The sequence below is a fragment of the Labeo rohita genome, chromosome 13 (genome assembly GCF_022985175.1).
Source record: "Labeo rohita strain BAU-BD-2019 chromosome 13, IGBB_LRoh.1.0, whole genome shotgun sequence".
Classification (NCBI taxonomy): Eukaryota; Metazoa; Chordata; class Actinopteri; order Cypriniformes; family Cyprinidae; genus Labeo; species Labeo rohita.
The window spans coordinates 35,130,427-35,158,042 of NC_066881.1; the positions used below are offsets into that span (position 1 = coordinate 35,130,427).

Below are 27,616 nucleotides of genomic sequence, written 5' to 3' on the forward strand. Positions count from 1 at the left end.
GTTTGTTTATAAATGTCATTAACTTTTCAGTGAGTAATTTTGTAACACAGATTTACCAACAAAACATTAAAAAGATATATACACACACACGCACATATACATATATACACACATATACATATATATACACAGTTATATATATATATATATATATATATATATATATATATATATATATATATATATATATATATATATACATACATACATACATATATATATATATATACATACACACACACACACACACATATACATATATATATATATATATATATATATATATATATATATATATATATATATATATACACACATTTTTTTAAGTATATATAAAAACTGGATATTACTATTACATTTTGGCCCAGTGTGAATAAATGCAGTGTATTATACACTGATAAAATGTATATATATAAAACATAGAAATTGCATTGAAGTAACAATGATTTTTATTTTTAATGTATTTTGGAATAAATCAGTTCCAAAAATGAGTGTCCTGTAAATCAATCCTGCGTTGGTGTCAGTAACACAATATGAAAATCAAAACACTGTGACCCATCATGACCACAGGTCACATCTTCGAAAAAGAAAAACTCGCTTCAGTAACGTTCATCTGATGCTGCCATGAAATTAACACCAGTCTCTATTAGATTTAAGATTTAGATAAGGTCATCTATATGCTAGTTTACTCCAAAAAGTTGATTAAAACGACCATTTGGCAGATGACAAACACTTTTAAAGTCTTCCTCTCTAAAGCACAAATACAGTATATAAATGACTAAAATTGCACCATAGATATTTCTGTCCAATCACACACTCTCTTACTCAGGCTGTGATGTATCTAAAGCCTTTTGGGTATTTAAAACAAAACGGACAAGCCTTTTATATATTATATATATATATATATATATATATATAGGCCTAATCCTGCAGGGTTCAGAGCCGAATAAAGGACATAATACTGACAAACAAACCCGCTGCACTTACAGAAACGTTAGTCCAGAATGGGGGACGAAACGCAGTCGTGCAACACAAAGACCGAAGCTTTTTAGTGATGCTCACGAGAATAGAGCCTTACAAACACACTTTTTTGACAAAAGCGCCACTGAAAGCCCCTGAAGGCACGACAGAATCTTAAGTGCAAATATATGACGCTCTATACAGATTCAATCAAGTCTATACAGCACTATCATTAAGGTCAGAGAGCATATGCATGGAGCAATCAGAAAAACATGCACATGTACACGCTGAATTCTAATGCCGGCGCACATGAATAATCGATTTTTAGGGGCCACGACACACTGAAAGACACAATCTGAGCAGGAGAGATAAAGCGAGTGCAGATGAAAGACTCACGGCCTGGCAGATGATGGGGTATTTGATTCGGTTGATGCCTCCGGCGAACACGGCGAATGTCAGGGCCGTGTGGAAGCAGAAGTTGAGAAGCATGTGCCATCCTTTCCGACTGATCCGGATTGTGCTGGATAAAAACAGACACACACGACATACGGTCAACATGCGTGAACCGGGTTAAATCCATAAATGTGCCATAAGAGAAAAAGACAGGACAGGTCATTATAGCACCACTGCAAAAATAATTCACACAAAAACAGGACAGACACATCAGTTTTTTTTTTTTTTTTTTTTTTTTTTAAATATATTTTTATTTTATATTTGATTTTATTTAAAAAATAAAATAATATCAAATAAAATACATTCAATTTTATATCATACTTGTGTGTGTGTGTGTGTGTGTGTGTGCGTATATATGAATAAATAAATACATAAATTACATTACACTAATACAAAACAATTTTTATATTTTTATTTCTATTTTAAATTAAGGTTTAAATTTTTTTTAAATAAAATTACAATAAAATCTAAAATAAAATAATTAATGTAGCATTAAAATCTATATTATGTTTTTATTTAAGAATCGAATTTAAAACAAAAAAATATCTAACAAAATATAAAATTATAATAATATAAACATGAAATAAAATATATATTTTTATTTTATTTTATATTATGTTTATTTCAAATAAAATAAAATATTTAAAATAAAAATATTAAAAGAATGTTTAAAATGTTTTTAAATAAAATATAAACAATTTAAAATAAAAATATAAACAATTTTTTAAATAAAAATATGACAAAAAAATTATAATATTATAAACAATAAATAGAACATTTTCATTTTATACTGTAGTATATACACTAAAATAAAAATATATAATATAAAAAAAATATATAATATAAATATAAAAAAATATATATATATAACATTAAACAAAAAAAATATAGATTTTTTTATTGTAGTATATACGTTTATTTTATTTTAAAATAAAATATAAACAATTTAAAATAAAAATACATAAAAAAATAAAAATATAAAAGATACTATTATAAAGATACTATTAAATAAAATATGTTTTATTTTATATTGTAGTATATACGTTTATTTTTAAATAAAATACGAACAATTTAAAATAAAATATAAAATTATAATATTATAAACATATATATACACATATATTTTTATTTTATATTGTAGTACATACATGTTTATTTTATTTTTAAATAAAATATACATTAAAATGAACAAACAAAAAAATATATAACATTAAATAAAATTATTTTGGTGCTGCTACATAAGATTCACTTTTAAGACGGATCCCAAATCCCCATGACCCGACCTGACCCGATTCAACCCAAACTATCAAACTTTACCACCTGAAACCGCCTGCTTTCTTTCACCTATTTGCTCTCAGAGCGAGTAAATCCAGACGGCCAGAAGCTTAAATTAAAACTCATTACAATAAATCACACGAACCCACATCCGGCAGCACACGGGAAAAGCCCATGATGCCTTAAAATGCAGCGTTTGCCAGGGAGGCGAGCTTCTGGAGCAGATTCTCCCTCTCAGAGCCCATAAATCACTGCTCAGCTCGGGCCAGATGGAGCAGGTCAGCCGTCTCTGGGTCAGGAGCTTTAACCTGGCAGCCGTCCATACAGCCGTGTGTGTGTGTGTTTGTGAATGTGTGTGTGTGTGTCTGAACTCAAGCGTGTCTCTCAAACAGCAGGAGAAAACGATCTGATGGACTTTTAAATGGGTCTCACAGCATTTCCATTTACACTCTTGATAAAGTTGGCAGAATCAGTAACCAAATACAATCACGCTGTGATGGATTCGCCTGTCAGACGCACAACTGTGACATTTCCCTTTATAGAGCAGAGCGATTCACTCTCACATTCACTCATCATATATTTAAAACATTTCTAAAAGAAGGCTCTTCTGCTCACACAAGCTGCATTTATTTGATCAAAAATACAGTAAAATTGTGAAATATTATTAGGATTTAAATTAGCCATTTTCTATGTTAATATCTGTTAAATTGTAATTTATATTTGTGATCAAATCTGTATTTTCAGCATCATTACTCCAGTCTTCAGTGTCACATGATCCTTCAGAAATCATTCTAATATGCTGATTTGCTGCTCAACAAACATTTATGATTATTGTCAATGTTGAAAACAGTTGTGCTGCACAATATTTTTGTGGAAACGTGATGCGTTTTACTTTTCAGGATTCACAGATGAATAGAAAGTTTAAAAAAAAATAATAATAAAAAATAAAAAATTGCATTTGTATGAAATGGAAATCTTTTGTGACATTATAAATGTCTTTACTATTATTTTTGATCCATTTAATGCATCCTTGATGAATAAAAGTATTATTTTACTGTTATGTAGTGCTTAACTAAACTAATTAAACTAAATAAATACCAACTTTTAGAATGAAAAAAAAAAAAGATTCCAGATCATTAAGTCTTAAGTGAACACTTGAGGAAAAAAAAAAAAAAGACTATTATTATTTTTTTTTTCATCAATCTTGTGTATATATATATATATATATATATACATATATATATACACACATCTATATACACATCTATATATATATACATATATATACACACATATATACACACATCTATATACATATATATATATATATATATATATATATATATTCATTTAGTTTAACCTTATGTAATAAAATAACTATAAAATAAATTCTAAAATAAATAACTATAAAAAAAGAATAAATAAAACAACAAAGCACACTATAAAATTACTAAAACGATAAAAAAAATTGGACAATATAAAAATATCTGAGTAAATTGTGAATTTTTGCATTTATTCAGCTTAAATGGCATCTTATATTAAATTAACCACACACAAAAAATATTTTCACTACTTAAAAATACATGTTAACTGAAAAAAAAAAAAAAAAAAAAAAATTTTATATATATATATATATATATATATATATATATATATATATATATATATATATATATATATACATATATACATACATATATATATATATATATATATATATATATATATATATATATATATATATATCTCAACATTTTTTATTTTTTATTTAGTTTGACCTGATGCACTAATATAAAGATAAATATATTAAAACAAAATGTAAAATAAAATTAAAATATCTAACAAAATTATATTATAAACATTAAATCAAATATATAGTTTTATTTTATACTGTAGTATACGCGTTTATTTTATTTTTAAATAAAAATAAACAATTTAAAATAAAATATTAAAAATATTAAAATAAAATATAAAAAAAATCTAACAAAATATAAAATTATAATATTATAAACAATAAAATATATTTTTTATTTTATATTGTAGTGTATACATGTTTATTTTATTCTTTTAAAAAATATATAAATATTTAAAAAATATAAAAAATAAACAAAACATACAATTTATTTCAGCTAAAAAAACCTTATATTTCTTCATCTTATATTAAATTAAAACCACGAAAAAAAAATCACTACTTGAAATCAAATAAATGTTAAACAAAATTAAAAAAAAATATTTAAAAAAATTATTTTAGCAACAATTTAGCTAAAACTGACATTTAAAAAATTCTAAAAACTATATAGACATTTTAATAAAAACGATTTAAAACGACAAAAATCAAAATGACAAACTAAAATAAAAAAGAAAATGTACAACATAAAAATAATGAATGAGTGAATTCTGAATTTTTGCATTTATTTCAGCTCAAAAAAAACCTGCATCTTATTTCACACACAATCCAGTTGAACAGACTGTATAGTTTCTCCCCAGACGTCTGCAGTGAACCTCGGGCCATAAAATCATGATTAAATCTGTGAGAGACTCACATTAGCTGCAGATGTTGACTGTATTGTTAGAAACTCAATAAAGATTGGCCTGCGATAGACACAGATATGACGACATGGAGACCGAGACTGTGATTCTGTGCCGTTATCTAATGGCTGGAGTCCGATTTCCCCAAAGCCCTGATGATGATAATGATGATGATGATGATGATGGACTGATTTCATCTGAAACGCCTCAGAATGAAGGAATCTACATCTACAGTCTCTAGAGTCGCCCGAGTCTGCAGAAAAACACACGGCAAACTGAGAGCAAAGCTGTGGTGACAGCATGTGAAATCTGACAGACGGAGCCTTTCAACAGTCCACGTCCGACTGTGTGTGTGTGTGTGTGTGTGTGTGTGTGTGTGTGTGTGTGTGTGTGTGTGTGTGTGTGTGCTGACAGAATCTATTGCACTGAACTACTGAAGTGTGTGAGATTCTGACATTCACAACAAACTACTGACAAACACACAAACAACCTGCACTAAAACAAGTCTCTCTTTTTCTTTTCTTTCTTTCTTTCTCCCCCTTTCGCTCTTTCTCTCTCTTTCTTTCTTCCTCCCTTTCTCTCTCTTTTTCTTTCCCGCCTACTCCCTTTCTTTCTCCTTTTCTTTTTCTTTCTTTCTCTTTCCTCCCTTTCTTTTCTCTCCCTTTCTTTTCTTTCTCTCTTTCTCTCTTTCTCTTTTTCTTTCTCTCTTTCTCTTTCTTTCCCTCTTTCTCTCTTTCTCTTTCTTTCTTTTTCTCTTTCTCTTTCTTTCTCTCTCTCTTTCTTTCTCTTTCTTTCTTTCTTTCTTTCTTTCTTTCTTTCTTTCTTTCTTTCTTTCTTTCTTTCTTTCTTTCTTTCTCTCTTTCTCTTTCTTTCTTTTTCTCTTTCTTTTCTTTCTCTTTCTTTTTCTTTCTCTTTCTCTTTCTTTCTTTCTCTTTCTTTTCTTTCTTTCTTTCTTTCTTTCTTTCTTTCTTTCTTTCTTTCTTTCTCTGCTTTCTCCCTTTCTCTTCTGTCTTTCTTTTCTTTCTCCCTTTCTTTCCTCTCCTTCTTTCTCTCTTTCTTTTAACAGCCAAGCCAAAATGTATTTTAGTTTTCATTTTTTTTGATGTACTAAAAAAACTAAAACTGAAATAAAAAGTTATTAAAAATTATAGACATTAAAAAATTCTTTCAAAATGTATTTATTTAATTTTCTTTTTTTTTTTGATGTACTAAAAAGGCTAAAACTGAAATAAACTGAAATAAAAATGATAGACATTGAAATATGAATATAATAAACCAAAGCCAAAAATGTACTTATTTATACATTCATTTCTTTTTTTCTGTTAACAGCCAAGCCAAATTTTTTTATTTATCTTTTTCCTTTTTTTTTTTGATGTACTAAAAAACCCCATAAACTGAAATAAAAAAAAATTACTAAAAATTATTGGTATTAAAAAATGAATTAAAATAATAAATGTTCAGCCAAAAACGTACTTAATATTTAAATGTTCATTTGTTCATTTGGTTTGCTTCTGTTAACAGCCAAGCCAAAATGTATTTATCTATTTATCTATCTATTTATTTTTTGATATACTAAAAAAAAAGACTTAATTTAAATGTTCGTTCGTTAACGGCCAAGCCAAAATTTATCTATTTATTTTATTTTATTTTTTTTTGATGTACTAAAAAAAACTCAAATTGAAATAAAAGTTACTAAAAAGTATAGACATTAAAAAATGAATTAGTGTAATAAACGTTCAGCCAAAAACGTACTTATTTAAATGTTTTTTTTGTTTCTTTATGATGATTTAAAGGTTGCATGAGCAGGTTTTGCCCATCATCGCCCTGATTACTGTAGATAAAAACAAGTCATGAATGAAGGGACACGACATTCGTGGTGTTTATGCGTGTGTGCGCCCTACCTGTGGTGCACTATGTAGGTGATGATGGAGGCGAACAGGCAGAGCAGCATGACGGCTGTGCAGGCGTACACCACCGGGTGCAGGAACTCTCCCGGATACGGAGGGAACGACAGCACCTTCTTCAGATCCTAAAACACACACAGAGACAGAGAAAATCAGCATCCAACACACAGATGCCGAATTACCAGGCATAGTATAATATTACTGGAAAATAAGGCAGTCAATATTCAGACGAAGCCTAGATGTTGGTGACAGGCTGCAGAAATAAACCTCTCATCAAATAAACTGCTGTTTGTGAAAGTGTGTAAAGATGCTGTGACCTGTTTACCCGACAATAACACCACGAGCAAACTGAAGCTCACATATAAATGCATAAAAGACTCTGCTGAAGTAATGCATTAATGCTCATCAAGGCTGCATTTATTTGATCAAAAATACAGAATAAAAACAGTAATATTGCAAAATGTTATTACAATATAAAATAATAGTTTTTAATTTTAATATACTTTAAAATATAATTTATCCCTGTGATGCAAAGCTGATTTTCATCAGCTGTTACTCCAGTCTGAAGTGTCACATGATCCTTCAGAAATCATTCTAATATGCAAATTTATTATTAGAATTATCGATGTTGTGCTGCCAAATATTATTTTGGAACTTGCTTTACTTTTTTTTTTTTCAGGATTCTTTGATCAATAAAATGTTCAAAAGAACAGAATTCATTTAAAATAGAAAGGTTTTCTAACAATATACACTGTTCTTCAAAGGTTTGGGGTCAGAGCATTTTTATTCTTTTATTGAAAGAAATTAATGCTTTTATTCACCAATGCTTTTATTTTAATTTTGTTCAATTAATTAAAAGCGATAGCATAGATGTACATTGTCAGAAAAGATTTATATTTCAAATAACTGATGTTCTTTTCAACGTGTTACTCAAAGAATCCTGAACTGATAAAGTTTCCAGCACTGATAATTCTAATAATAAATCAGCATATTAGAATGATTTTTGACACTTAAGACTGGAGTAACAGCTGATGAAAATTCAGCTTTGCATCACAGGAATAAATTCTATTTTAAAGTAGATTCAAATAAAAAAAGCACTATTTTATATTGTAATAACATTTTGCAATTTTTTTCTGCAGTTTACAACAAATAAATGCAGCCTTGATAAGCATGAGAGACTTCTTTAAAAAACATTACAAGTCTTACTGATCCCAAACTTTTGAACAGCAGTGTATATATATCCATGTAAGTAGATCTCTTTATATACACAGCTGAAGTCAAACTTTTATATAGACCTTGCAGAATCTGCAAAATGTTATTTTACGAAAATAAGAGGAACCATACAAAATGAATGTTTTTTATTTAGCACTTACCTGAATAAGATATTTCACATAGAAGATGTTTACACAGTCCACAAATGACTCTGTTCAAAAGTTTACATACACTTGATTCTTAATACTGTGTTGTTCCTGAATGATTCACAGCTTTGTTTTTTGTTTAGTGATAGTTGTTCATGAGGCCCTTGTTTGTCCTGAACAGTTAAACTGCTGCTGTTCTTCAGAAAAATCCTTCAGGTCCCACAAGTCTTTGTTTTTTACAGCATTTTTGTGTATTTGAACCCTTTTCGACAATGACTGTATGATTTTGAAATGCATCTTTTCACACTGAGGACAACTGAAGGACTCATATGCAACTATTACAGGAGGTTCAAACACTCACTGATGCTCCAGAGGGAAAAACCATGCATTAAGAGCTGGGGGTGAAAACTTTTGGAATTTGAATATCAGGGTAAGTTTAACTTATTTTGTCTTCTGGGAAACATGTAAGTATCTTCTGTATTCTCTGAAGAAGAGTCCTAAATGGAAAAAATATGATATTTAGGCAAAATAAGAAAATGTGCACATCTCCATTCTGTTCAAAAGTTTTCACCCCCTGGCTCTTAATACATGGTTTTTCCTTCTGGAGCATCAGTGAGTGTTTGAACCTTCTGTAATAGTTGCATACGAGTCCCTCAGTTGTCCTCAGTGTGAAAAGATGCATCTCAAAATCATACCGTCATTGTTGGAAAGGGTTCAAATACACAAAAATTGCTGGAAAACCACAGAATTTGTGGGGGCTGGAGGATTTTTCTGAAGAACAGCAGGCAGTTTAACGGTTCAGGAAAAACAAGGGACTCATGAACAACTATCACTAAAAAAAACAAAAACAAAAAAAACAAAACAAAAAACAAACAAACAAACAAACAAACAAAAAAAAAACAAACAGCTGTGGATCATTCAGGTAACAAAACAGTATTATGAATCAAGGGGATGTAAACTTTTAAACAAGGGTCATTTTTATAAATTCAACTATTTTCTCTTGTGGACTATATGTAAATGTCTTTTATGTGAAATATTCAGGTCAGTGCTACATAAAAACAGCATGCATTCTGTATGATCCCTCTTATTTTTGTAAAATAAGTAACTTTTTGCAGATTCTGAAAGGCGTATGTAAACTTTTGACCTCAACTGTAAACTTCTCTAACATTCGCTTTTACTTCTCACAAACATCACAAGCAGGACTCACAATTAATCATTCATCTTTTCGAATCACTGATTTATTCAACAGCAGATCATATTTCCCTGCTGCACACAAATAACCACATTATTATACAAAACAGCCGATCTGTGACGGGACACTGACTTCACATCATCAGTTTCACCATAACCCACTTAGAGAGGCCTTTTGATTTCATTTCCAGCAATATTGAGATTAAAGAAAGATCTAATGCTTCTTAAGTGAATCATATTGGGATATTTCATCAAAGGATGTCTACAGAGATACAGAGACCCGGATATTGTCTGATCTTTGACCTACACCTGTGTAGATCTGATGGATTCAGGAAACAACAGCGATGAGAAAACTAGAACTATTTTCAGGAGAGAAAGAGACCAGTTGCTTATCGAGACTGAATGGGAGAAATACAGGAGTACTGAGAGTCAAAAATATTCATCTTTACAAACGAGGTGAGAGATTAATTCTCACACACATGAAATCCTCTGGCCGGATGCCTGAACATTTGCACACTTGATCCTCTTATGAACAGGCTGCTATGAAAACTTAAAAAAAAAAAAAAAAAAAAAAAAGCATCTGAAGTAAAACTGAGAAACAACACATGAGCAACATCAATACTGAGATTATTAACCTTGTTAACCAGAACCATCAAATCATATCTGGAACATAAAATATCAAAGACAACAGACCTTCATTACAAGTCATTTTGATCAGAACTGTCAATTTTATAGAAATTTTTGTTATCCCAAACGAAATATGTAATATTTGTTGTTAAATTCAACTGGTGCGTGGTTTAATAAATACATCTAATAAAACAAACATTTCAGTAACACTTTATTTACAGCCTTCACGTATAATGCATCTCATAAATAATTGTATCCGAAGTTAAAATGCATTACAATATTTGAATGTTTATCTGTCATTTGTTTTAATGCATTATACTTTTAAGTGTAACAAAAGCAAAACAAAAGTAAAACAAAAGTGAAACAAAAAGTGTAACAAATGTAACCAAAAGTGTAACAAAAATTGTAACAAAAAAGTGTAAAAAAAAAACGTAACAGGAGTAATAAATGTAACCAAAAGTGTAACAAAACAGTGCAACAAAAAGTGTAACAAATGCAACCAAAAGTGTAACAAACGTTGTAAAAAAGTATAACAAAGTGTAACAAGTGTAAGAAATGTAACCAAAAGTGTAACAAAAAGTGTAACAAAAGTGAAACAAATGTAACCAAAAGTGTAACAAAAATTGTAACAAAAAAGTGCAACAAAAAGTGTAACAAATGCAACCAAAAGTGTAACAAACATTGTAAAAAAAGTGTAACAAAAAGTGTAACAAGTGTAACAAATGTAACCAAAAGTGTAACCAAAAGTGTAACAAGTGTAAAAAAAAGTAACCAAAAGTGTAACCAACAGTGTTGGGGAAAGTTACTTTTAAAAGTAATGCATTACAATAATTTGTTACCATCTAAAAATGTAACCTATTACGTTACTTAGTTACTTTTTATGGAAAGTAATGCGTTACATTACTTTTGCGTTACTTTTTAAATCTGGGCAGGGCTTGCTCGCTTGTTTTTAATATTAAAAGTTAGATTTTTGACAAATGTAAAAGCCCTTTCACACCAAAAAGTGAAATAAATAATCCTAAGGCTGAAGGAAAAGTAAACTCATGTCTGTACAGTAGAACTGTAAGAGAAGAAAGTTCAACACTCTTCACCAAAAGAAAAATTAAGCACAAATATTAGTTAATCAAAAGTAAGTTTTGCAGCAAAGACAATGGTTAATTAAAAAGGACTAATTACATAAAGGAAACAAAAAGTAACTGGTGTTTTTGAAGATATTTTCTTGTAAATGAAAAAGTAATGCGCTACTTTACTAGTTACTTGAAAAAAAAATCATCTGATTACGTAACTTGTGTTACTTGTAATGCGTTACCCCCAACACTGGTAATAAAAAGTGTAACAAAAAGTGTAACAAAAGTAACAAAGTGAAACAAAAAGTGTAATCAAAAGTGTAACAAAGTTTTTGAATTCTAATACTTATCTAAGTATAGATAAGTATTAGAACGTATTATAAATGTGGTTACAATTCTTCATGAGATTATATGAAACATTATAAAGTGCTTCACATGGCATAAGTAATGCATTAAAACTACTTTTAATATGCATTATATATAAAGGCCTTATGTAAAGCATTGCCAGCATTTCCAATCATCATTTAATCTGTTTCCAAAAGACAGACAATACAATTAAGAAATGAAAACTGATTAGCCAGAACATGATTTTCTGGATTTTAAACACTATAAATTATTTAATAACTACACACTACAATCTGGCACAGCCTCAAATATGTAATTAGTGAATTAAACCACTTAAAATATCCTGAATTTTCACTCACTTACAACTAAAAGTCAGATTCTGTTGTAATAATGACAACCTAACAGTTAAATGTGGAAATGAGAGTCGATCCATGTCAAACCAAAGTTGCAGAAACTTTACTGATTAAAATGACTGATTTTGTACCATTTTTCTAAGGAAAGAAAAACAAAAATAGCGACGAAAGACACAAAATAAAAGTGACAGATGTATATTTATTGAATAATACATTTTCATTTAAATTTTGTCAAAATGACAATTTTCACCTGCAATTTGGAGCAAAATTACAGAAGGTTAAAGTGACTGCAGAAAGATGGCAGCATCATCATGTTATTTTTACACAAAGATTAGTAGCTCTGTTAGTAAAATCTGTTTACATTTGCAATCTTTGCTGCATTATATGGAGACGGTAACAGTTCAAAAATGGGGGGGGGGGACAACCACATCTTACATTTTTTTCTCCAAAGTTTGCATGTCTATAACTCAATAAGTATTAAAGATATCTTTATATTCTTTTCTACTTTTTTTATTTCAGACATTGCTCTTTAAATACAGTAAGTACTAGTATCAGCTATATGCTAAGAAAACTAAATTTGGTTTTTGACCCTTGGATATGGATAAAATTCAACATTTTGCACATGAAACCATATTAAGACTCACAGATCTCTTAAACTGAACAATACAGTGCCTTAAAAATGAAGATTACAAAAAAAATATTTGTTAATAATTAGAAAATAAAACCTCACAAAAAAAACTTACATTTTCCACTTAGTGTTTGTGCCACCTTAACATTTTAAGTTTAGTCAACATAAAATGTTAAGTTGTACTACATGAACATACATAAAATTTTAAGGCAGCATGAACACTTTTTAAGTTGAAACAACAAATTTTGTAGAATATGGACACTGTAAAAACAAAAAAATCTTTCAAAAAGTTGTTTCTACTTAATATAATTTGTTACCCTGCTGACTTAATTTTTAGTTTAGAAATTTTAAGTTACTTAATGTTAATTTAAGTGACAACTGGAATATTTTTGTTGACTAAAAGTGAGCAGGGTAACAAATTAAGTTGAAAATAACTTTTTTTTTTTTTTTTTTTTTTTAAACAGTGTAAATGACATGAAAAATCTCACAAATTATTGTATTAATGGCATGAATGACAGTTAAAAGATGAAAGTTCAGTCTCAGAATTTGACAGCATAATAACCAGAATAAATATGTGACCTCTAATGACCCGAAATATAGCATATGTGACCCTCGACCACAAAACAAGGGTCAATTTTATGAAATTGAGATTTCTATATCATCTGAAAGCTGAATAAATATGCTTTCCAACGATGTATGGTTTGTTAGAATAGGACAATATTTGGCCAAAATGCAACTATTTGAAAATCTGGAATCTGAGGATAATAAATAAATAAATAAATAAATAAAAATACAGAGAAAATCACCTTTAAAGTTGTCCAAAGTCTTTAGCAATGCATATTACTAATCAAAAATTGCATTTTGATATATTTACCAAAATATTACTATGACTATCATTTAAACACAAACTAACAGCAGGAATCCTCTTCATCAGCTCATGCAGCCTAATAATCCGCTATAATCGGACCAAACGGTCAATCGCTGCAAATCGCTTTCATGTAAACACCTGAACAGCAAAAATATTGATCCGACTGAACTTGAATGAGCCGAACGATGCAGATCTTAATCTTTTAAATGCAAAAATAATCAGCAGGTTTAATTCAGTTACTTTCAGATCAATGTTTGAAAGCATCACTCTTCAGTATCTACCAGACAAAAAATGAAACTTCAGCATGAGACAAAAGCATTGCTGGTACATTTTTAGATGCATTATAAAGTCAGAAATGTCAATAACACGCTGAGCTGTCAAACGTCCGTCTTCAGCTGACTCATTGTCTTTCTCTCACAGCAACTCGCAAGATTCCCTGCAATGCTCTAGTGGAAAATAAATATACTAAAATGTATTTAAAATACATTTATTTCATGCTAAGTATATTTCTGAAGGATCATGTGACACTGAAGACTGGAGTAATGATGTTGAAAATTCAGCTTTAATTACAGGAATAAATTACATTTTATTATATATTCACACAGAAAACAGCTATTTTAAATTCTAAAAATATTTTTTTTTTTTTTTTTTTTTTTTTTTTTGTATTTTTGATCAAATAAATGCAGCTTTGAACAGAAGAGACTTCTTTCAAAAACTTTAAATATTCCACATCCCAAACTTTTGAATGGTGGTGTAATAGACATACATCTACCTAATTTGTAATATTTTATTTCTTCTTCAAAATGTCATAGTTATTCATTATATAAGCACAAGTCCTGTTTGAAAACTATATAAAAATTATACTTTCATTTATCGGCAATGCTTCAAATTGATCAAAAGTGACAGTAGAGACATTTATAATGTCACAAAATATTTCTATTTCAAATAAATGCTGTTCTTTTGAATTTTCTATTCATCTGTGAATCCTGAAAAATAAAATGTAGGATGGTTCCCACAAAAATATTGGACAGCACAACTGTTTTCAACATTGATAATAATCAGAAAGGTTTCTTAAGCAGCAAATCAGCATATTAGAATGATTTCTGAAGGATCATGTGACACTGAAGACTGGAGTAATGATACTGAAAATTCATCAGCTTTGATCACAGAAATAAATTATATTTTATCAGATATTCACACAGAAACACCCGTTTTGTATTGTAAAAATATTTTACAATTCGAAAAGCTTTGAAAACAGTTTTAAAATAAACCCTAAACCTTTTTCAGTTTACAGTTCAGCTTAGTTTATTTCCCCAAATCCAAACCCCACACTCACACGCTACACAGGTCTGAACACTAAGTTCCTACTTTTTAATGTGAAAATTAATATCAGGCAGTCCGACACAATACAATCTCTACACGTTAATCTGAGACGATCAGACGTTCATTTGATTCCCAGCACAAACCACAACAACTCACATTACAGTGAGAAACACTGATGCACATGCATTTCGTCTGAAAAACATGTCGCATTGACCTCAAATAACATTAAAGACGAGCAGCAGCAGTGCGGTTGCATAACAGTACAGTTTCAGCACTCGGCCAATTCACACCAGAACAAATTACCGGCGGCGTTACGCAACAATGGCACGTTACAAAAGGAGCGCGTGCGGGATGAGAGGAGGTGTGAGGAGCGACACACGCAGATCACCTCCACATTAACATTCAGCACTTACACGTCCCGTCCTTTACATGCGCTTTATAACACACGTGTCCTTCAGAAGCCATTAACCCGAGCGCTGACGGAGAAAGTCTTTATGAATCTGATTCATATGCCAGCTGTGCTTAAGTGTGACAACGCCAAATAACATAAAACAGTCTGTAAAAAAAACACAGAAAACAGCCGACGGGCGAATCTAACAAAACCACAGAAGAATAAGTAATGACTTACATTTTGCAGAAAGGAAATAAGTAGTATTTTTAGGTCCTCTGGGATTTTTTCCACTAATTTTAAATGACATTATAAACATATTTGCATACCTATTGCTCACAACTGTACTGCAACAAAAAATACAGATAAATACGGTATTAAAATTAATACTATGTGTGCGTGTGTGTATAGTAAGAATAGTAGGTATACACACACACAGAGTATAAAGTATACACATATAGTAATTATTATTATCTTATTTTTTGCATATTTATACTTATATTTTTATATTAATTTTATTTTTACATTACAACATTACTTAATCAGTATTAAAATGGATCTATAACAAAATCTAATTACTAATTTAAAAAAATGTGATGTTTTAGGAATGTTAGGGAAAATGTGCTTTATTTTGACAAAAATCATCATCATAATGGTCATAAAAATAAGCATATTATTCTTTATGATGTTTATTTTATTTTATTTTATTTTATTTTTTTTTATTTTATAAAATAAAAGCACATTGAAAATTGTGTGACATCTGCACGAGATGTACATGTAAGATTGTAAAATGATTTTGTTGTGTTTTAATTAGTATAAAATGTATTTATATACTAATTAAATGCATTTATATACTGGTTAAATAGTGAACATTACTATCAAATAAAAAAAATAAATATGAAATAAAATAATGAAAAAATAAAAAACTTTTTGTGAGATTTTAAGATTGTAAGATGATTTTGTGTGATTTAAATCAGCATAAAAACGTATATAATGATTTTGAATTTATATACTGGTTAAATAATGAACATTAAATAAATAAATAAATAGAAAACTGTGACTTTCATGACATTGTAAGATTGTAATGCGTTTTATGATTGAATTACTACAAAAATGGATTTATATACTGATTCAATAAATACATTTATGTACTGGTTAAATAAATATTAAACTTTACACTGAATAAATAAAATAAAATAAAAAAATATAATAAAATAAACAAAATAATTAAAATAATAGAAAAGTTACATTTTTGTGAGATTGTAAGATTGTAATATGTTTTTTTTTTGTGTTTTAATTGGTATAAAAATTGATTTATATTTTGATTAAATAAATTTATTTATATACTGGTTATCTACTGAACATTACAGTGAATAAAAATAAACTATAAAATAAAACAAATATAAAATAAAAAAAAAAGGAAAAGACATTTTTGTGAGATTTTAAGATTGTAACATGATTTAGTATAAAAATGGATTTATATACAGATTAAATAAATGCATTTATATAATGTTTAAATAATGAACATTACACTGAAAAAATAAACTAAAATAATAAAAAAAATCAAATCAAATCAAATAAATATAAAATCAAATAATGAAAAAAAAAATATAAAAGTGACATTTTTGTGAGATTTTAAGATTGTAACATGATTTTGTGTGATTTAAAATCAGCATAAAAAAACGTATATGATTGATTAAAATAATTGTAATGTGTTTTTATGTGATTTAATCACTACAAAAATTGATTTATAAACCGATTAAATAAATGCATTTATATACTGGTTAAATACTAAACATTAAAGACTGAATCAAAATAAAATTAAATAAAATAATTACATTTAGAAGCTAATTAAAAAGTGTGAATTTCATGAGATTGTAACATGATTTTGTGTGATTTAATCAGTATAAAATCTGATTTATATACCGATTAAATAAATGCATTTAAATAGTGGTTAAAAACACTGAAGTTTATATAATAAATACATTTAAAAAAATAATTAAAACATTGCCATTTTCATGAGATTCACCTCAACATGTGATGATTTAAAGCACATGAGCTGCATGTAATGAGAGCGTCTCTGACGGAAAGAGGACGGGATTGGATCTAAACATCTCCAGGCAGAGCCCTGATTAACTTTAATCATTTACACCAGCTCCACGTTATTAATCTCCACAGATCTGAGCGTTACGAGACCTTGATGATTACCTGCTGATGCTTTCATGTGCTTTTCAATCGACCGGCGCCGGCCGTGATGATGCTCTCCTCAATCATCACAGAAGCCTTAAACATCCACACCACGATGCATTGTGGGTAACAAGCGCTGACATTATCACGCTGCCTTCAGAAGCCCGTGATGCCGCTGAAGAGGCGGATTAAAGCGCGGCAGACGAACAGCAGGGCGTCTTCTGAAACGAGCGCCTACGACTCGTGTTTTGACGAATCCACACGATTACGATCGGGCGACAGGAGCGAACGTCCCGGCAGATGCACAGGTGCGTCCGGTTCAGAGTAACGACACCAGCATCTGTCAGCCAATCGCGCAGCTGCCACAACAATTGATCTCAGCAATGCAATTATGAGGAATTATCAGCCATAAACACCAGAGATCCTCACATCTGCTGCTGAAACACACCAACAAACCTCTCGGGTACAAGCACAGGTCACATTTCAACACACTATTCACACACAGAGACAGGGAATTACATTTGAAAGAAATTAAAGAGGTTTTTGCATTATGACATTATTTGCAATGACAGTTAAGCATATTTACCCCTCAAAATCTCATTATTGTAATGCAAAACCACAAAAACATTTATATACTGACAAAATAAACGCTGAATACTGAACTTTATATGCTGAAATAAATGCATTCATATAATGATTAAATAAGCACTACATGTTGCACTTTATATGCGGAAATGAATGAATGAATGAATGCATCCATATAATGACAAATAAACATTAAATACTCCACTATATATGCTTGAATAAACAAACAAACAAACAAATAAATAAATGCATTAATATGATAAAATAAACACCAAATGTTGCACTTTTTTATGCTTAAAATAAACAAACAATAAATAAATGCATTTATATAATGATTAAATAAACACTACGTTGCACTTTATATGCGGAAATTAATGAATGAATAAATTTATATAATGATAAATAAACATTAAATGCTCCACTATATATGCTTGAATAAATAAAATAAAATAAATAAATACTAAATAAATAAATAAATGCATTTATATAATGATTAAACAAACACTAAATGTTGCTGAAATAAATAAATAAAACGATTACATAAACAATGAATACTGTAATATATAAACCAAAATAAATAAGTAAATAAAGTAATAACGCTTTTATATACTGATTAAATAAACACTGAATATTGCACTTAGCATAAACAAATAAAACAAACAAATAAATGCATTTATATATTGATTATATAAACACTAAATACTGCACTTTATATGCTGCAATAAAAAAAATAAATCCATTTATATGATTAAAAAAAAAACACCAAATGCTGCACTGTATGTTTAAATAAAATGAATAAATAAATAAATGCATTTATATAATGATTAAACATGCTGCACTTTATACACTTAATAAATAAATAAAATAATAAAATAAAATGCATTTATATAATGATTAAATAAACATCACATAACTAACTGCATTTATATAATGATTAAACACCAAATGCTGCACTTCATATAGTTCAATAAATAAATAAAATAATAATAATATAAAATGAATTTATATAATGATTAAATAAACATCATAACTAACTAAATAAATAAATGCATTTATATAATGATTAAACACCAAATTCTGCACTTCATACAGTTAAATAAATAAATAAATAAATAAAATGCATTTATAATGATTAAATAAACACTAAATGTTGTACTTTATTTGCTAAAATAAATAAATAAATGCATTTATATAATTCAGCACCAAATGCTGCACTCTATAGACTTAATCAATCAAATATACCGATTAAATAAACACTAAATACTGCACATTTAAACACATCTTTCTCTCAAATTCTCATTAGTGTAATGCAAAATTCAAATTGCTTGTGAATGTGGGGCTGAATTGTGCAGAGGACGTGTTTTGATGGGATTCTATCTTTTGTGAAACCCATAGAGAGTCTAAATCCCGTGCGGCTGATGAGTCCATTACGTTCTCAGTGTTTGTGTCTCTTCAGGCGTCTGCAGAAGCACAAACACTTCATTTGCCAAAGTAAAGCAGCGGTGAATCTGAAAACACACTGCTGAGCGTCTGAGCGTCACACTCGTGCGTCTGAGGCTTTGAGAACGCGCCGGAGCGTAAGTGAATTCTCCAGAGAGGCGGACGTGTAAATTCATTTTCATCAAACCTGCTCTCTCCATACAGTAACGGTAAGTGATTGTGAAGCTGTTACTGGATCACTAGACTGACCCATCCACATCACGAGCAACAACCACATCCATTCTGTGATTTTATTACGAACACACACGTCTCTGTTCATAAAGACACCAGAATCCATCTTCATCTGAGTGTTTTATGTGAGCTGTGTCTTTGATGATGTGGTGTGTGACGGTTCAATCTCACACGCTGACGGCTCTTCTGCCGTCTCAGCCCAAACACGTCTACATGTGGGCGCTCATTAGGGCTCATCTCAGTTCACATTAGATTTCAGCTCTGATAGTCGGACATGTCGCTCATCGAGACACACACGAGTCAAACGGACGTTGATCTGTGTGCAAACCAAGCTTTAGAAAGAGCAGGAACATTTCGCTTGCTTCAAAAAATAGTTCAACTAACACTGCAAACACAAATTTAGACTTTTAGCAGGCGAGTAAATATCTTAAATTCTCATTATAACGCAACATAAATAAATACCAACTGATTTGTAAATCAACAGAATGTTTGTCTTTCAGAATAACAATAATAATAATAATAAAAATGAAACGTTTAATAATATCTATATAAAAATTATAAGTAAATAATAATAAAAAAAAAACCTAAATAGCGAATCAAATTTAAGTTGAACATTATTTAAATAATTAATTTAAATTATTTTAAATGTAATAATCAAACAAATAGCCTGGTTTTAAGTCAATAGAATGTTCAACCTAAAGTAAAAATGAATAATAATAATAATAATAAATAAACAAACATAAAAAATGAAAAATGTAAATATATAACATTATATAAATATCAAATTAAATTAAAATGATAAATGAAACTGAATAAATAGTTTAAATATAAAAAATAAAAATGCATATGTAAATAAAATTATATATAAAATGACAAAAAAATACAATTTAAACTAAACGATTAATTTAAATGAATTTAAATTTAATAAACAATCAAACTAATAAATAAATAAGTAGCCTGGTATTAAGTTAATAGAATGTTTAACATTAAGGTAAAAATTATAATAATAATAATAATAATAATAATAATAATAATGATAATGATAATGATAATAATAATAATAATAATGATAATAATAATAATAATGATAATAATGATAATAATAATAATAATAAAATGATAACTTAAATCTAATAAATACTTTAAATCTAAAAAATAAAAATGTATATGTAAATAAAATTATATACAAATTATATAAAATACATAAAATTTAATAAATGAAATTAAAATGAATCAATTTATCAAATTAATCAATCATTTGAATGTTTCAGCCTTAAATCTGAAGAAAATATAATAAAAACAACAACAACAACAAAAACAATAATAATAATAGTAATAATAATATAAAAATTGATAAACTAAATTAATAGAAGTAGTGGTAGATTTACAGTACTACCTTTAAATAAAAATGTAAAAAAAAGCATACGATTACATAAAAATGGATAAAACTGAAATAAAATGATTAAAAATACAACTAAATTAATAGAAGTAGTGGTACATTTACAGTACATGTACATTTTCATTACATTCTTGAGTGTGCATTTACAAAATGCTTCACCCTAGAAAATCAAAAGCAAATATAATAAGAAAAAGAATAAGAACTGATGATAATATAATACAATTGTAAAAAAAAAAAGACAAAAAAAAAAAAAAAAAAAAACACAAAATGTAAAAATGATAGAAATATCAAAAGTCTACTTTCAGGACCATTAAGCTTTTCCTTTTCTTTAACATTGTACTTGTTTCCTCCCTAATTTTAATTATTCTCAATGATGATTCTCATTACTGTTATATAATGCTGTTTTTCTCTTTTAAAACAGCATAAATTAAAGGCTTTGCCACAAATAGGCAGCGACCGCAAAATCAACAAACCGAGACGCTGCTTAACAGGTTTTCATGAGATTCGCCCTGAAACGACCCTCGTGCAGCGAGCGTGTTTTAATCAGACCAAAGAGACAGAGACCAGACCCAACTCAAACGCTTTCACCAAATCAACCTATACCCGCTTTACCAAGGAGAAAAATGTCAACATGCCAAAGAAACGACCTGAAAACAAACCGCCCAGAAACCCTGTGAAAGTACTGCTTATCGTTTTCCAACAAAATCATTTTCCCAGAGTCCCAAAGGGCAGCAATTTATCAGTTTTCCTGTTTTTTTTTTTAATGCTTCACTCACAGCGACGCTGTGACACACACATGCTTTTCATGGTAATTTGTGTCATGAATAAAAATAAATTATTCTCAACTGTTTTTCTGCTCTATTCTAGTCTCACAAGCAAGATATTGTACTACTGGCATGAAGTCTGATGTATAATGTAGTTTATTCAGCAGTGGAGGCTCATTTCAGTTCTGTTGAGGAGAAAACACTGAAGAAACAAACAGAAACTGTGTGTGGACTCCAGACATTAGTCCTGAATGATTCAAAACAACTCACTGAACAAAACTACAAACAAACCACCGTTGCTAAAGCATGAACTAAAACAGGAAAACCTCACAAAACTCCCGGCTATGTTTAATCGTAAAAATAAAATAAAATAAAAAATAAAATATTACAATAAAGGTAAAATAATAAAAATTTTAAAAACATAAATAAATAAAAATAAATAATAATAATAATAATAATAATAATAATAATAATACATTAATTAAAAAATATAAATTTATATAAAAATAAGTATAATAAAATTCAATTTAAATAAAATTATATATAATATAATAACGTAAGTACACCCTTTTAAAAAAAAAATCATCAAAAATATAATATTGCAAATGAATTAAACTTGTTAAATTAAAATAAAGTAAAATTTAAATAAACAACAACAACAACATGAATTAAAAATATAAAATGATATAAAAATAAATAAGTAGAATAAAATTCTATTCAAATAAAATTATAAAAATTAAATAGAAATAAAATAGAAAATAAACACATGTAAAAACAAATAAAATTATAAAAACTATTATTTAAAAATATATAAATAAAAATAAAATATTTTATTATAAAATAAATTAAATTAAATTGTAAAATTAATCAACAAGCCTGTCATGATAACTACTTTTTCTTGAGTGATATATTGCCTTAAAAATAACTGGGATAAATTATAGTAAAAATAAAATTCAATTTAAATAAAATTATATATAATATAATAACGTAAGTACACCCTTTTAAAAAAAAAATCATCAAAAATATAATATTGTACATGAATTAAACTTGTTAAATAAATTAAAATAAAGTAAAATTTAAATAAACAACAACAACAACAACAACATGAATTAAAAATATAAAATGATATAAAAATAAATAAGTAGAATAAAATTCTATTCAAATAAAATTATAAAAATTAAATAGAAATAAAATAGAAAATAAACACATGTAAAATCAAATAAAATTATAAAAACTATTATTTAAAAATACATAAATAAAAATAAAATATTTTATTAAAAAATAAATTTAATTAAATTATAAAATTAATCAACAAGCCTGTCATGATAACTACTTTTTCTTGAGTGATATATTGCCTTAAAAATAACTGGGATAAATTATAGTATTGTCATTGTAAGACCATTTTATGCCACTGACTATTATATTGCTAATATAATAACTTAATGTAAGTACACCCTTTTAAAAATAAAATAAAGAAATTGGAATTAACACATAAAAAAAAATATATATAATATTGTAAATTAAATAAATATAAATAAACTTGTAAAAAAAAAAAAAAAAAAAAAAAAAAAGAGAGACAAGCTACGAACAGCTAAAATTGTCTCATTCAAGCACTCATGTAAACACAATGAGTGATATATTGCATCACCAAACATTATACATATTCATAATCTACATACTGTACATACATTAGTCGATTTACTGTAGTAACTATCATGAAAGTGCTCAATCAACCAATCAATCAGTCTTTAAGATACAAGCCTGGCCATGTGCATTCTGCAAATCACTTTTATTAAGGCACAACTAAAACTTAAATTGCCAAGCATTTAAATGTTTATCCAACTTTATCTGCATACATACAATATCATATTCACATGACGTGATATTTACTGCCCAGCAGATCTCAAGCAATGTACAATATACACTGAACTGCAAAATGCCATCTGCGCTAAAACCTGAATATCCACCGACACTAGAAAAGCTTCTGACTGACATTTAACACAGCGGGGTCAAAAGGTCAGCAGTTCAGAGGTTAAAAGGTCAAATGCAGCATTGACTCCTGCACCTTTATGTGTTTATGAAAATAAAAATCCAGCATAGAGGGAAACATTTATAATCCAACGACACACATGAAGCAGCGTGTTGTGAGTTTATTGTGTTTGCAAGCTGACAAACAACATCTGACATCTCATCAGAGCAGTGACAGAAATATAAAGGTAACTGCTTGAACGAAAGAAAGAAAGAAAGAAAGAAAGAAAGAAAGGTTAAAGTGACCCTAAAATTGACGCAACAGAAACTGTATTATTTTCAAAAATTCTGAAACTAAAATAAATCTTATTAAAAAATATAAAAATAAATAATAATGATAATAATAATGATAATAATAATAATAATAATAATAATAATATAGATAGTCAATGACTTAGAATAGAAAAGTGAACCTGAAAACTAAACTGATATGCCAGAAAGAATCTCAAAGAAAAATAATAAAACATAAGTATAAAAAAAACAATTATTATATATATATATATATATATATATATATATATATAAAATAAATAAAGATACATAAGTACTAACAACTAAAAAAAAAAACTATTACTGACTCAAAATGGCTCTAAATGTTAAACTGACATGCAAGAAAGTGTTAAAAATAAAATAAAACCCAAATTAAAAAAATAATTTAAATAAAATAAAATAATAAAACAATACAAAATAAATAATTAAAAAAATAAAGGACTCTTTCTGTAGTCAGTGACTTCAAGTAAACCTAAATGTTAAGACAAAACCTGAAAATAATCTGAAAATAATAATAATAATAATAATAATAATAATAATAATAATCTGAAAATAATAATAATAATAATACTACTACTACTACTACTACTACTACTACTACTACTAATAATAATAATAATAATAATAATAATAATAATACACATTAAATAAAATAACCACACAAAAAAAAAACTACTAATGACTTACTTTGTGACCCTAAGTTAACCTGTCATGCTAAAAAAGATCTGAAAATAAAGCATTTTAAAAATTATAATCAATCAAAATAAAAGTTTAAATAAATAAAATAAAATAAAATAAAAAGTATATATTTTTATTTAATGCCATGTCAGCATCGTAAGCTATTTTCATAGCAAAAACAATTAAAAAACAAGTATTAACAAATACAATAAAAACCAGCAAACAAACAAGCACAAGTTATATTACATCAGATTTTTATAAAATAAAATTGAAATGAAAAATAAAATAAAAGAACTAATAAAAATAAGGGACTCTTTGTGTAGTCAAAAAAAAAAAAAAAAAAAAAAAAAAAACTCATGCTAGAAATTATCTGGAAAAAAAAAATAAACGTTTTCAAAATTACATAAATCAAAAAAAAAAAAATTATAAAATAAAATAAAGCACAAATAAAATAAAAATTAAATAATAAAACAGACAAATAAAGTAGTCAATGACCTATTTACCAAAAAAGCATCTGTAAAAAAAAAAAAAAAAAAAAAAAAAAATATATATATATATATATAAAAAAAATAAATGACTAAAAGACTGATTGGGTAGTGAATGACTAACTCAAAGTGACCCTGAACATTCAATTTGACGCACGCAAGTTCAAAAGTTCAGCAAAATTCACAACAAATGTCTTCACAATTCAGTGAAGTTTGCGTCAGTACAGTAATAAACACCGCTCTTTCAGTTTTCTAAAGCTTTTTTCATCCTTTTTTCTCTCACACGCTTTTGACAAACAAACTGACTCATCAGTTCCATTAAAGTGTCTCGTACATTCATCGGTGAGATTCTCACAGCATCGCTCATGTGAACGACAGCAGACTGAAGTTCTGTCGTTTGTACAGCAAGACGACACACGTCTCTGTGATCTGTCAGGAGGAAGGTGCTGGATCTGCTGACTACAGCGACGGCCGACGGATCAAATGAATGGGAGGCAGTTTAGTCAGAACTGATTATTCAGAGCGAAAACAATCAGCATTTAACCACGATTTATTAGCAAACGTCTGTCTGCAATCAAATACAACAGATATAAGAGGCTTCACTTGGATTTAAACCAATGAAAAACTGTTCTGGATGGAACCAAGCTTTCAGAACAATAACTATAGAGCAATAATAAAGACAAAAACACACTATAATCCAGTCTAGTCCTAAACCAGTAATCAAATTAACATGACAATGTATACTGTTGGCTCCTTGATGAACTGCATTTATTCCTCTGCTAAAAGTCACTTTGGATAAATGTGTCTGCTCAATGCATGAATATAAATGTAAATAATCTGTGCTTACAGTACAGTTTGTGAACAAACCTCCAACTGTTAAATTAAACCTGCCAAAGCAATATATCCTGCAACATTTGTGCAGAAAAATCTAAATTAAAAAATAAATCAAAAATAAAATAAAAGGACTCTTTAGGTAGTCAAACTACTTAAAGTGACCGTAAATGTTAAATAGACATTTCAGAAAATATCTAATAAATAAATAATATAAAATAAGGATAAATAAATTAATTAAAAAAATTGAAATAAAAAGGACTCTTTAGATTATTAAACCCTAAAATAAGAAATAAAAAAATAAGAATGAATAAATAAATGAATAATAATAAAAAAATAAACAAATAAAAAGGACTCTTTAGATTATCAAACTACTTAGTGATCCTAAATGTTGAATAGACATGCCAAAAAATATAAATATATATAAAATATTAAGATAAAATAAAATAAAATAAAATAAAATAAAATAAAGATAAAAGGACTCTTTAGGTACTCAAACAACTTCAAGTGGCCCTAAATTTTGAATAGACATGCCAGAAAACATCTATAAAAAAAATAAAAAAATAAAATAATAAAATAGGATAAAATAAATGGAAAAAAATATTTAAAAATAAATGCAATAAAATAAAAAAATAAATAAAAAATAAAATAAAATAAAATAAAAGGACTCTTTAGGTATTATATAAAATAAATAAAATAAAATAAAATAAAATAAAATAAAATAAGATAAAAGAACTCTTTAGGTATTCAAACAACTTCAAGTGACCCTAAATTTTGAATAGACATGCCAGAAAATATCTAAAAAAAAAAAAAAGAAAAAAAAAAAAAAAAAAGGTAAATAAAATAATAAAATAGGATAAAATAAATTAAAAAATAAAATAAATAAAATTTATTTAAAAAAATGTAATCAAATAAAATAAAATAAAATAAAATAAAATAAAATAAAATAAAACAAAAAACAAAACAAAAAACAAAACAAAAAAAAAAAACAAAAAACAAAACTCTTTGGAAGTCAAGCTACTACTGCTACTGATTTAAAGTGACCCAAAACACTGAACCAACAGGACAAAAAATAAAATAAAATAAATAAATAAATAAATAAATAACATAACATAACATAACATAACATAACATAACATAACATAACATAACATAACATAACATAACATAACATAACATAACATAACATAACATAACATAAAATAGACTGTTTAGGTACTCAAACTACTTAAAGTGTCTCCAAAAAGTATCCGAAAAATAAAACAAAAATATTCTTCATTTATTCTTTGTTTTTATTTTAAAAGGGACAATGCACATTAATTAACGCAAGTAAACAAGTCTAAATGTGGCAGATTTAGCCATTCGGGCTAATTTTCATCTGCAGTCCCTGGCAGGTTGATGGTAAAAAAACAACATTAAATATAACAAAATAAAATATAAAACAATATA

General features: G+C 27.6%; 1 protein-coding gene across 1 annotated transcript in view; it reads right to left on the reverse strand.

The window, feature by feature from the left end:
• Nucleotides 1-27,616, reverse strand: part of LOC127175472 (adhesion G protein-coupled receptor A3) — a 196,255-nt gene that overhangs the window by 14,728 nt on the left and 153,911 nt on the right. The window contains exons 15-16 of the mRNA XM_051126554.1: nt 7,119-7,246; nt 1,357-1,480 (exon numbers count right to left, since the gene is read on the reverse strand). Coding sequence (XP_050982511.1) covers nt 1,357-1,480; nt 7,119-7,246 — 252 coding nt within the window. The remainder of the gene's footprint in view (nt 1-1,356; nt 1,481-7,118; nt 7,247-27,616) is intronic.